We start from the raw sequence: 12,437 nt of genomic DNA, 5'->3' as shown, positions 1-12,437 counted from the left end.
AATGTAACATTACATTTTATCTGCCAACACTAGAAACCTCTGTTACAGGCTGTATTTTACTTTCTTCATATATGCTTTATCCTACTGAATAGCTGATACTTCTGGTCTGAGAAAATGCTGTAGGTGGTAATGTAATTCTGTTTCTGCTGCATACATGAACAGATCCAATAGCAATCAACTGTTTTTTGACCTGGCTTCCCAAATACGGTAGATGACTAGCTCATGATTCCTTACCAGTACTATACAAAATGAAATCCTAGGTGAGTTTGCAGTTTATGCTGTCTCTTAGGTGTGACAAAGTGTACTTTTCTGAGGAATTTAGACTGGCATCCTTTTGGGGGGGGAAGGGGTTGTGGGAAAGGCCTTATTGAATTTTGGTCTTTAGAAGCTTTTTTATTTTGTTTTGTTTGCATCGGAATGGTACTTTCATTTACTAATTTGCAAAGTAAAGGTAAGACTGTGTCTATCTGTTTTATTAGCTAATGGTCTGGAAAGTTCTTATAAAATCATTTAAGATGTTACTGTGATTTTTTAAAATGTTTTTTTTTTTTTTCATAACAATATGGGAGCCTAAAAAAGTGGGGGGAATGCTTTTTTTTTTTTTTTTTTTTAAATAAAAAGACCAAATAACTGAAATATTATTATTGGTAATGACAAAACAGTTTTAAGGAAAATCCAAGGGCATAAAGATTTTATTTTCCAGTACAAAATTGATTATGATGGGTGACTGGTATCAAAATAAACATTTGTATTTGAATTATGATATAGGGCTGACAAATTAAAAATAATCATTAGTCACCTAAGTGATGCCTTCTTTAAATATTTGAAATCAACATAATGGTTAAATCATTGATCTTATTTAAGCCTTTTATCTGCATAAAATATGGTTAACTGAAGCTCAGCTCTCCAGGTGAGTGTTATAAATTAGCACACACAGATTCCAAGTTAAAATGTTTTTAAAAAGAATAGGCTGTAAAGAAACTTCTAGATAAAATGAACACTTTCTCAAAAATCATTGAAAAATATTAACACTGAAATACCTGGTTCATATCCAAAGAATTGTTCATTGAAGACTCGCCATTCTAGAAATCATTTTAGAATCATCATTCAGGTTTTCATTGTTAAACTGATAATAGCTGACACGTTTGCCTTTTTCTCTCTACCTAATGGAAGTGGCCATTCTATTTTTTATATTCCCCAGACCTGTTAATAGGTTCATTAAGGGAAAAAAAATCCACAAAGTATTGATTCCCCAAGTTTCAGGACCTGAAAAAAGTTTTTGGAAAAGTGTAAAAGATAGCGTGTAACTACTCCCCAAAGATCTTAATTGGTAGCTTCTGTACCAAGAGGGTGTGTGTGTGTTGACAGTGTCTCAGAGAAGTTCTTCTCACACAGCTGTTTATTCAGATAGCATGGGGCGCGCAGATTTACATAATAAATTTTTTTGAAGCAACAAGGTTGAGTCAGAGCAGTGCTCCTTTCAATTGTTGCATTTAAACCAATAAGGTTAGGACAAGAGAATAGCTGTGGTTTGCGTTGCAAAAACAAAACAAGAAAAAAGCCCCGAGGCTCCATGGGCAGCCCTACAAGGCTGCGCAAACAAATCGAGGGATGGGGTTCTGCTGTTTCTTTGTCTAGGCTTCTCAGATGCTATCTGCGGCTGCTGTTTGGTGGGGAAGGAGCGCAGGGCGCAAAGCTGTCGCTAAACAGAACGGTGGGAGCTGATGGCTCCGAGTTTGGGGCGAGGTAGCAACTCTCCAGTGCCACTTCCGACTTTGAGCTTTGCTGTGGCCGTCCACCGTGGCGGATTTCTGCCCGGGGAAAGCGTTTTCGCTCCGTCGCTGGGCAGCCCGAGCCGGCAGCAGCGGCCAGGCGCCGTGCCCCGAGCCCGGCTTCCCCCCGCAGCGGCGCTCCCCGGCCCCGCCGAGAGCGCCTGAGAGCCCCGCGCGTCCCGGTCCAGGAGCGAAACTATGTCAGGAATGGAGCTTTGCTAAAGCAGAAAATTCGAAGGCGCACATTAAACTGGTGGATGCAGCAGATGTAAGCGCTGTAAGTACAAGCTGACTGTTTGAAAAATTGTGGTGACTGACAACAGCTGTCCTGTGGGCAAAGCCCAGGATAACAGGAGCGCTTTTATTATTGTTTTGATTTGTTTTACAGGAAACATTATGGCATGGGGAAAATTATGACACTTTGTACCTCGTACTTTATTAGCCACAGGGTTCCATCCTAAAAGTCTAATTCCTAACCCCCAAATTGTCTTAACGATTGGAATCATTAAGGGATCATTACAAATTAATTGTTAACAATTACTTTTCTTATGATTATGTAAATAAATATCACACAGGGCCATATTCTTGTAGGGAGATTACTTCATATCTCTCTTCGGAATTGCTGCACAAACCTCAAATATTATTATGTGATATTGAATATAGCGGTGTATGTATGTCCATTAAACACATGGATAACTTTTCCTACACACTTCAAGTTGATATGAAAAAATGAGAAAGGGTTTAGTATTTTAAAGGACAACAGATAACAATAAAGCAATACCACTTTTTAAGGAAGGAAATCCATTCGCTTCCATAAATTATCAAACGTTATGTTAAACAGGCTGATCTTCAAAAGGTGGTATAATAAACATTTGCCCAACTAAGATATTTTTCACTTATTTGACACTTCATATGACCTGAATGGACCTTGAAATTAAAATCAAGATTCTTAAACTTTTGGATTATCTTTTAAAATATTTGACATGCAAAACCAGTGTATGAATTGCTAATGGCTCATGGGCTTATATTTCTTGGGAGGAGTTTTTTTTTACACATTTAACCGTAGCATTTGCAAGAATTCAATAAATTCAGAGCTGTCATTGAATTTAGACAAACGTTTTTATGTTTTATTTTTTGTAATGGCAAGGGGTACAAAAAGTTGATAGTTAAACACATAGCGTACTTTTATAGGTTTGGGATTGTTTTTATAATGTGTCTTTCAAAGTAGGTCTAACTTCATGCTTGTGTGAGTCTTTGCCCCCACTGTTTGGGGTCTGAGGACATGGACACGTGAATAGTCATGCTTTTGCATTATCAAATATTTGAAATGTGATTTTCTTGATGCTTGAGTTCTCCTAAGGCCCAAAGTGTTCAGTAACTGAGCAAGCAGCCATGGATTTTCAGTCTTTGAAAATTCTTTGCGGTGACAGACATAGAAGCTTAATTGAGCCACTGTTCAGTTTTAGAGTGCCAAATGGAAGTCAACTGCTGTGTGAGTTTCATAGACATGATAAACGATTTTCTCAAAAGAAAAGTTTCATTTGAATGTGAAAATTTATTTTATAAGAATACATAGGAAAGAAGAAAAACAGTGAGAATAAAATCACTTCTTTCATTTAATCAAATATCACAAGTATTTCACTCATTTTAAATAAATGCTAATTTTGAAAACAATCTTTTAATGCTATAGGTCGAATCAATGTGATTTAAATACTTGTTATTGTTTTTGTGAGGACTCTATTTTGTCATTTTCTTTAAAAGAAATACTGCAAAAAGTAATACAGTATATTACATTAAAATAATCAGCAATAGTATTAAAGCACTTATTTTATGGAGTCTTTGATAAAGAAGGAAATATAGTGTTGATGTTTAAAAAAAAAAAATCTACCGCTCCCTAGAAGTTCATTTTAAGTTTAGGTTTTTATTTTTAAATTTTAGGTTTTTATTACAACACTGATACCATAGTTAAAAATATTGATTGAAGAGAAATTTTAACAAGAATATATCCTGCTTAAAAAGACTTTTTTTCTAATAAATACATTCTGATTAGAAAATTGTCATTGTCTTTCAAATTTGGGAATACTCAAGTTGATCTGTAGTTGGACAAAACTAGATTCCCTGCCAACTCTATTTATTTAGATAAGTTCAGTTCAGTACTTTCACTTTGAAAATTTCAGTTTCAAAAAAAAGTTAAATTATAGTCATTTTATAAAAATTGCTTCTAGCAAGCGAAAAAACCTATGGAAAACCCATAATTTAGACAAGTACCTACATCTTATTTGCTCTGTGCTGCTGAGATTTAGAATCCCTTTCCATTTACAGTTTACTTTTCACAGAACATTATTAACTTTTTGGCTTCATACATGATCTTCTGTCAGATGCTTTTGATTTGTAATTTAGCAAAGTATAATAAACAGTGCAAAAGTCATGAATTTTGCTCTGCATCCTGAGCTCTGTGGTAGGGAAAATGTGATAAAATGTGTACCTTAAGTCTTGTTTGATGATCTCTCAAAGCAAGTTTGCCTTCTGGAAATAATTTCTGGGGTTGAAGAGCATGGTATTAACAGATTTAATGTGGCTATTCAATGGATTGGCGAAGTACTATGTGAGGTTTAACAAAATGAGAGAGACAAATTGAACATCAACAAAAGTTACATCTGTGAAGAATTATAAATTTAATTAGAAAAAAGGCAAACTTAAAAGACCTCATTAACTAATCAGAAGTCAAAGTTACTAGTTTAGGATTCTTGAATTTATATTCTAAGACGTTCTTTTTTTCTCTTTATATTTTCACAATTCTGTCAGTATGCTACTACAGATATTCTATACAAAGAGTTTTAAAAAGCACAAAAGTGAAATGACTTCATTGTAATGTAAGATGACCATTTCTAATGTTATGGGAAATATCGTTGCACTCAGAAGAATATGAATTAAAAATATCAGATTCGAAGAAGAAAAGAAACGTTAAGTTTATGGATGTAAAGCAGAAAATGTGAGCTTGCTAAATGCCTAACAGCACTTTTCAGAAAATCATGAAACAATTTTTTTCTTTTGACCAGAAATATTACTAATTAATTATTTTTGAAACACATTATGGTTTTAGACCTTTAAAACATAGAAACGTCCAGAGATATTGTCAAACATGAGAGAAAATCAACACCAATGAAAAATAGGTGTTCTTTTTAGATAAGTCATTGTAAGAGTATGTTTCCTGACTACACTGTAATCTTGTACTACACATAAAAAACTAAAAGCATGTGAAGTGTAGCATTTTGTAAACTGTAACTAATTTTGCTCACATCTGTGTCTAATTGTTGTCTGCATTCGCATTCTTGAGAGTAGATTTATTTTTCCTGGACCACGATGTGGATTCAGCTGACCAGCCTAAGTGAGGATTAGTTGTTTTAAAGTTATTTTGATTAAAGAGTCATTTTTAAATACAGTAACACACAACACATGGTTTAAATAATCCTTGAGACAAAAGAATATATCTGAAGTATAGTTAATGAAATGAAGATCATGGATATGGACTTTCAAAAATTGTAGTGTATGAAAGTAGAGTAGAGACTGAGTTGAACCTGCATAAAAAAAAAAAAATAGGTTGTGAAAATGCATTTTTTTCAGTGAGGAAATGTGTTAGAATAATTCTTGTTCTGAAGTTCATTTTTTATTTATTAACAGTTGGACTTTGCAACTTAAATATGATAGGTTAATCCTCAAATATAAATATAACCAAACTTTCAAAGTATACAATAAAACTGAAATTATATTTCCAAGATTATGCTTTCTAGCTAATGTTAAAATGGAAATGTATTTTCACATTTAACAGAAAGTATACTATACTCTTTCACATAATTAAGCCAAGAGAGTTCTTAAAACTAAGTTAGTTCTCACCTATAATTTATTCCAGGTGTATAAAAGTGGGGGGAGGGGGAGGAAATTTATCCTTGAGATATATTGCCGCAGTTTCTACAGGAATTTAATCTTGTGTGAGAACATTGATTTTAATCTTGTATGAGAATGTTAATTTTAAGAAAAATTGCAGCAGCCAGACTGTTATCACAAAATAACATATCTGCGGGCATTAAATTTTAATTTTTATTTAATACTGAAGCATCTTTTAAAAGTTGGTTTTCGTCCAGCACATGTTATAGAAACCCATACCTAGAAATTTCACGTAACATTATACCAAGACATTTAGACTTTAATGATGCTTTATTCTTGCTAGAAAGATAATATTTCTTAATTTCATAAATCATAATTAAACAATAACAGGACTCAACGGAAGATGCTTGGTTGGATAACTTTAATGCCATTTGAGATGCTTCAGCTCTGTAACCCTAATTGATGTCAGTTCAGGTTGAATGGAAATGCACATCAAAGATTGGGAATTCTGAGCCATTTTAAACGTTGTGCAGAATGCTCTTTCCTGCTGCCCAGGCGTTAGTCTGAGCTTGCAAGCCAGCAGCCTCGCCTCACCTGAGCTTTGTCACCTGCCGGCAGTTTGAGCTGCCTCTGGAAGGACAGTGACTATGGAAGCCTGCACATTAGTTAAGTTGTTCAGTGAAGTCCCAAAATACAGATTCATCTAGATACATAAGAGACTATATTGAATTGATTATTAAACTGTCCATTCTCTTTCTCGGCTTAAAGAATAGAAAATTCACCAAAAAGCGAACTACTTTTTCTATTTTACCGGGCAGAGCTGAATAAGCACTCATTGAATTTTAAATTGGCAGGGGCAAAGAAGCACGTTGCTCAGTGATGTGAGTTTGGGTATGAAAACTTGCCTTCGCCATTTATAATTAGTCCAGCATTGCCTGAAAGTTGCCCAGAAGCTGCTGTTGTGAATGTTAAATGACAAATAGTAAATGTAGGAGAAAATCATCATGATAAGCACAAGAAACTGTCAGGAGTCAAAGGGGTGGGCGGGAGCTCTATTTCAGCTGGTGATAACAGAAGATGAAAGATCTTCTGAGGATGCTGGAGGATTACTGCTTGAACTGCTGCTGTGAAACATGCTCATTTTGTTAATAGCTATTTTTTTTCCAAGCACCTTTTCCAAGCTGCCTGGGCAAGGCTGCTTTGCATGTTGATTGGGGGAGGGGTAATCCCGTTTGCAGCTGTCATAGGCCAGTGATGAATCACTATCCCGTCATTTGGCTGCCTTCCCCCCTGACAAGGGGAGGAGGAGGATAGACCTGCAGGAGGAAACAACAGTTGAGACCTCAACTTAAAGACAATATGCCTTTCACTGCTGCAGTATCCTCCTTTTTCTCTTTTGGTTAAAGGAGAGCATTGTCGTTCTCAGCCATGTGCTCTGTATAATTAAGAGCTGACACTGAAGCAGAGTAACAGCTTCTAATTTTTTTACCCCCGATCACAGGTGCAAACATCTCAAACCAGTTCAGATGTTGCTGTTTCCTCAAGTTGCAGGTAAGAATATTGTTGATATTTGACATTTTTTGAGATTACCTTTCTGTGACCCGCATCTATTTTTGTCTAGTATTTCTTAATTATTTCTATTAATAGCAACTGCCTCGGTTGGAAATTACTTAACAATTTGTGTGTGTGTGTGTGCTTGCAAAAAATTTTAAGTATGTGGAAAGGGAATAGGAGCCTCAGTTTGAAAATGATTATGGTCTATAGTTTCTGGTGTTAGGAAAACTGGGAATGTGTATTGAGAATTAGGAGAGAGAAATTGGATTTTAAACCATTTCTAGTTTGGATTCAGAAAATCTGGAAGTAAAAACTGACTTTAGAAGTAAAATGGTTCATGTTAAGCTGTTTTAAAAACTGATATCCACAGTCGATTTAAGTTCAGCCTCTAAATTAAAATGACGATAGCTTTTATTGACCTGGTGAAGGTAAGGAGCAAATAGTACTAGTTTCATATATGTAATTTCACCCCCTCCCCCCCCCCTTTTTTTTTTAGGAAAACACATAAAGGTTAAAATAAAGTGATAAACTGAATGGGCCATAGGCTTATAAAAACCTGGCTGTCAGAAACCAGAACAGTATCTAGGTCTGTTTTTAGTGACTTTAAGTAAATCCTCTCCTCTCTTCATTAATAGAATATTAAATAGGTAGTCCTGAAATTGTGAACATGAGAACTGGCTTTTGTACCTTTTATAGAATAAGTAACTGCTGAGTCTAAGAACTTTCAGAAGAGAATTAACATTTTATCTGGTAAAACTGCAGAATTGTAGCATTGTGGTAGAATTGTTCTTATTTCCCTGAGTAAGTGACAGCTGAGGTATTCTAAGTGCTAATGCTCGTGGGGACTCACTGTGTGTTGGCCTTACCCCTTTTCAATTGGGCATGCTGTATGTAATCCACAAAGCAAACAAGTGAGCCGACATCATAATGTTTTAATGCTGCATTTGTTTCAAGGGAAACAGAGGAACAATTAAGTAGTTTGCCAGAGTAAACACATGCATCAGGACTATCTCATTCCCTGTCACTAGACTATAGGTTTCAAGTGTTTTATTTGGTTTGGAGACCCATTAAATTACAATTGGGTGGTAAATTATAAGGGAGTCCCTAGTGCTAATTTATTAGATGAAACAGATTCCATAGAAGAGTAATATTTCTATTATACCTGTTTACATATTTTGCCTTTTTTTTTTTAGAAAAAGAATTTCTTTGGTTTTTTAATGTAAAAGAAAACCATGACTGCATTTTTTTCTTTGAAAATTAAAATAAAGTCATTGTCTCACACTAGACCTTGTGACTTGATAAACTATGTAACAGGCCAAAAAAAGGGAATTTTTAAAATTTCATATGAATATTTGGCTGGATAGGTAAGGCAAGTGATAGCTTTAATAGTAATATAATGAAAGGATGAACTGAAGTCAAAATGCAAAATGAACTATTTTGAGTCTAAGAAAATAAATACAATGTGACTTTTGTGTGAGCGTGTTTCAAAGAAGGTGTCAAGTCGTTAGCGCATTAAATAGTAGTGCTATGAATTTGGTACATCTGTCCAATGGAAGGCTTCTTGTCTTTAGGTCTATGGAAATGCAGGATCTAACCAGCCCGCATAGTCGTCTGAGTGGTAGTAGTGAATCCCCCAGTGGTCCCAAACTCGATAACTCTCATATAAATAGTAATTCCATGACTCCCAATGGCACCGAAGGTGAGTGTCTGCCTTCTCACTGTTTCCTTTGCACCTTGTTTCTTCATCAGTATGCACTTTGTTATTAGGTGGTTATGATTTCAGTTGTCAAATCCATGGAACTACTGTTGTGTTTCCCCTTTCGGTAATTTGACTTATGAATCAGTGTTCATGATTAGGAGCTGCATTTTACTAGGTTATTGTAACATTACATAGGTTTTATTTTATACACACACACACACATATACACATATATATATGTGTGCACATTTTTAACCTTTGAGTGTGTTTTATCTCCTTGTCGATCATGTCCACAGAACAGGATCAGTTTGCATTGTTTTGCTGTATGAGAAATGAAAACTTAAAATTATTTTCTTTACTTCCCCTTTTGTTACTAAATATAACTGAGTTTGTTTAAATGTAAACATTGGACTGGATCATTTCTAAATATCAGTGACATAATTTGTGTGTCTAGTGTTTTAGTGACTTTGGCCATAAAAGTATAAGTAAAAAAAAAAAAAAAAAGTTACAAAATATGCAACCTTATTTGGAAGATATACACAAAATTTGTTTACTATCTTAAAGGTTAAATAGTGTACTTTAAGCATAGTACTATTATTTCTATGTAATTAATACATATTAATGTTTAGGTGAATTTTATGTGAATAGAAATACCTACTTTAATCCATATATACTTAAATCTAAACATGTAATGTTATATGTATGTATTGCTACCTGTTATGCACAGTCATTTAGGTACTATTTATATTTTTAAAACATCATATTGAAGGATATGTTACATTTCACACTGTCTTATTTCTACCTTAGGCTATTGAAAAATTAGTTCTTCACAGATGATATTTTTTGCTTATTTATTCCTTACTAAGCCTCAGGACTTTGATGAACTCAAAGCATAAGTTTCACTAGAAGTTCAATGAATTATCCATGTTAGAATTCCATCCATAAACAAAACCCCTAACCGTCATTTCCCAATCACCATGGTGATCTTTTATCACACAGTTTTTTGAAATAAACAAAACTAAATGCTATAAAATTATTGTCTTTTTGGTGCCGTGTTCCAGTATATATTACTGAAGCATTTTGAAACTTGTAAGGTTATGAAATTTATGATAATAGATAAAATATAAAATCAGTTATTTCTGATATGAGACATCATAATTTCTATACCAGCAGTGATGGTTTTTCCATGTAACTATTTTGTATTTTTTCGTTTAGTGTAAATACGTTCACTTCCAGTGTTTATGAAGAATAGTCGCTGTCAAAAGTAGAAACTTTGCTGATCTAGCAAAAAAATTAATCTCTGAATAAGGTGCCTTTTCATTTGAAACTTTTTTCTTCCCCTTTTGATAAGCAAAGTTAAATTTAAATTATTTATATGAGAGCAATTCTAGTGTGTAAGTAGATTTTATAGAGCAAATAAAGGAAGTCCTTTTTCCTTTTGGAATTTGGCTTCAGGTGAAAGCATTTCTGCTGCTGAGTGCAGACTGGGTGTGGATACAGTCACACAGACCAGCACAAGTCCTGCACCCGTGGGCCTCATGTGAGCGTCAGTGTGTGGGTCAGCCACTAGCGGGAGTGACAAGGGGGACAAGAGTGCAAACCTTTAACAGTCGTCTCCATCACTGTAAAGTCCAGAGAAGACAGTCATTTAAAGTAACTTAAAAATAAGGAAGACTAGTGTGTTAAACTGTTGTGCTTAATAGATGATACTGATACATATTGGGAAGAGTAATTATGAAGTACCGATAGTTAATTTTTTTGTATATGAAGAAATGTAATAAGGGTAAGAAGTTTTCATCTTCTTAACATTTTACAAGCAAGTGGTCTCCTACAAAATCAGCACCACATAGTATTGAAACACAATGTGTGTTTGGGACCTGCCCCCTTGGCTGGCTTTGTGTGAATGATGTGTGGTTTGTTTCCTAAGTGCATGTGGAGTGATAATATATTTCTAAATACTTACATTTTATAGTCTGATATCATATTCATATTCAGGAATATTCTATGTTATTAGATTTTTGCATAACTAAAATAAGTTTGAAATAATAAAATATATTAGATAATTATGCGATCTCCTGAATCATTCAATCTGGGAAATACTTAGAAATAATTTCTTATCCTAAAAAAAAAGAAAAAAACTTCACTGTCTTATGTCTTAGAAATGGATTTCTTTAGACCTGATTTCAGATAAATCCACTGTTACTTGTCTCACCCTGTTTCCAGGAATTCTTCTTTGGTATACTTTGCAAGGGTCGTAGTAGTTAGAAAGTAAAGTTAGAAGGTATCAGTATAAATTATCCAGAGAATAAATGGAATTTTTGTCAATCTACTGGGATATCCAGTTTGATTTTAGTATGCAGTTTAAAAATATGGACCCAAACTTTATTCATCATCCATGTTACATGCCTATTTAAATCCAAACAATATCAGGAAGTTCTAGGTTATTAAGTCTGTGAATCAATTTATTATGCTGCTTGTATGTTCCATAATGTATTTGTTTCATTCCTCTCTGTCACCACTAGAGGAGTTAAGTGTAAAATTAGTGAATTCATTAATATCTGACAAGCTTCCCTGGGATATGATCATTATAGATTTTCTTATTTCTTCCTTGAAATCTTATTTGGTTGGAAACCAGCAGTGTTTACCAATGAATTAGAGGAATGAAAAACAAGGAATTCATTATAATTTAACATTCTTTAAAATATCTGTCACGTCCCCTACCTCCACAACAGTTATTTCCAGCTACGTAGGCCATGATTTATATATAAGTGACTTCTCTGCAGCCCAATTGAAAATAGTCTCAGCCCAATATAAATTCATCAGGTCAACAAGCTTCCATTTGGTTTATACGGTTGTTGGCTTTGCCTGCATTTCTATAGGTTGTCATCTCAGCCATTTTTTACTTCCTGCCACCACTTGTCCCTATAATGAGGCTAAGAAAACAAGAAAATCTCCTGTATCAAAACCATAACTTCATCTGAAGAACAAACAAGAAGGGAATGGAATGGAGCGGCAGAGAATATTAAGTTTCTTCTTAAGTCTGCTGCCAAATGATCCTGAGACTCGGTGTTTGTAGGTTCTGTACTCACAGGCTAGGGCCTATTTTCATGGTTCATGTAAGGGGTAAAGACAGAAAGACACTGAACTACAGCCTCAAGTACTGTGGTTTTTTTTTTATTTCCTAGATGAAATGTTCTTCAGTTATAATAGTGATTTGAATGTTTCGTATTTCAAAACTTTCAGCTGGTTGTATTTTTATGATCTGTTCTGGCCTCTGTGTGAATCATTATTGTTACAGTTAACCATTGGTTTCATCCAGTTTATAAATCTTTGAAATATAAATAAAAATATAAAATAATAGCATAAATGAATGCTTGATTTGCACTGTCAGAAGTGGTATGTTTTCAAGTGAATTAATACATGTCTTGGTTACTATTAAACAGTTAAAGCTTGACCTGGAGGAGACTAATGGATGTTGATGAAAACACCAACTGTGCCTTTCTTTTCACTGTTTTCCTTAGTCTTTC

The 12,437-nt window shown here is 34.4% G+C and overlaps 1 protein-coding gene across 8 annotated transcripts in view; it reads left to right on the top strand.

Moving 5' to 3' along the window:
• The window catches only part of EYA1 (EYA transcriptional coactivator and phosphatase 1), a 294,815-nt gene that overhangs the window by 134,594 nt on the left and 147,784 nt on the right, over positions 1 to 12,437 (top strand). For 4 of the 8 annotated variants that reach the window (XM_063079207.1, XM_063079209.1, XM_063079208.1 and 1 more), the window contains exons 2-3: positions 7,159 to 7,208; positions 8,783 to 8,910. In XM_063079207.1, coding sequence (XP_062935277.1) covers positions 8,787 to 8,910 — 124 coding nt within the window. In that variant the 5' untranslated portion in view covers positions 7,159 to 7,208; positions 8,783 to 8,786. Of the gene's footprint in view, positions 1 to 1,935; positions 2,050 to 6,962; positions 7,209 to 8,782; positions 8,911 to 12,437 lie in introns of those variants that run through there. The other 4 variants (XM_063079210.1, XM_063079212.1, XM_063079214.1 and 1 more) reach the window with 3 other exon arrangements.

Source organism: Cynocephalus volans, chromosome 15 (assembly GCF_027409185.1).
Source record: "Cynocephalus volans isolate mCynVol1 chromosome 15, mCynVol1.pri, whole genome shotgun sequence".
In the NCBI taxonomy this organism is placed as follows: Eukaryota; Metazoa; Chordata; class Mammalia; order Dermoptera; family Cynocephalidae; genus Cynocephalus; species Cynocephalus volans.
Note: the sequence above shows the minus strand (reverse complement) of the source record. Positions and strands in the feature narration are given on the sequence as shown.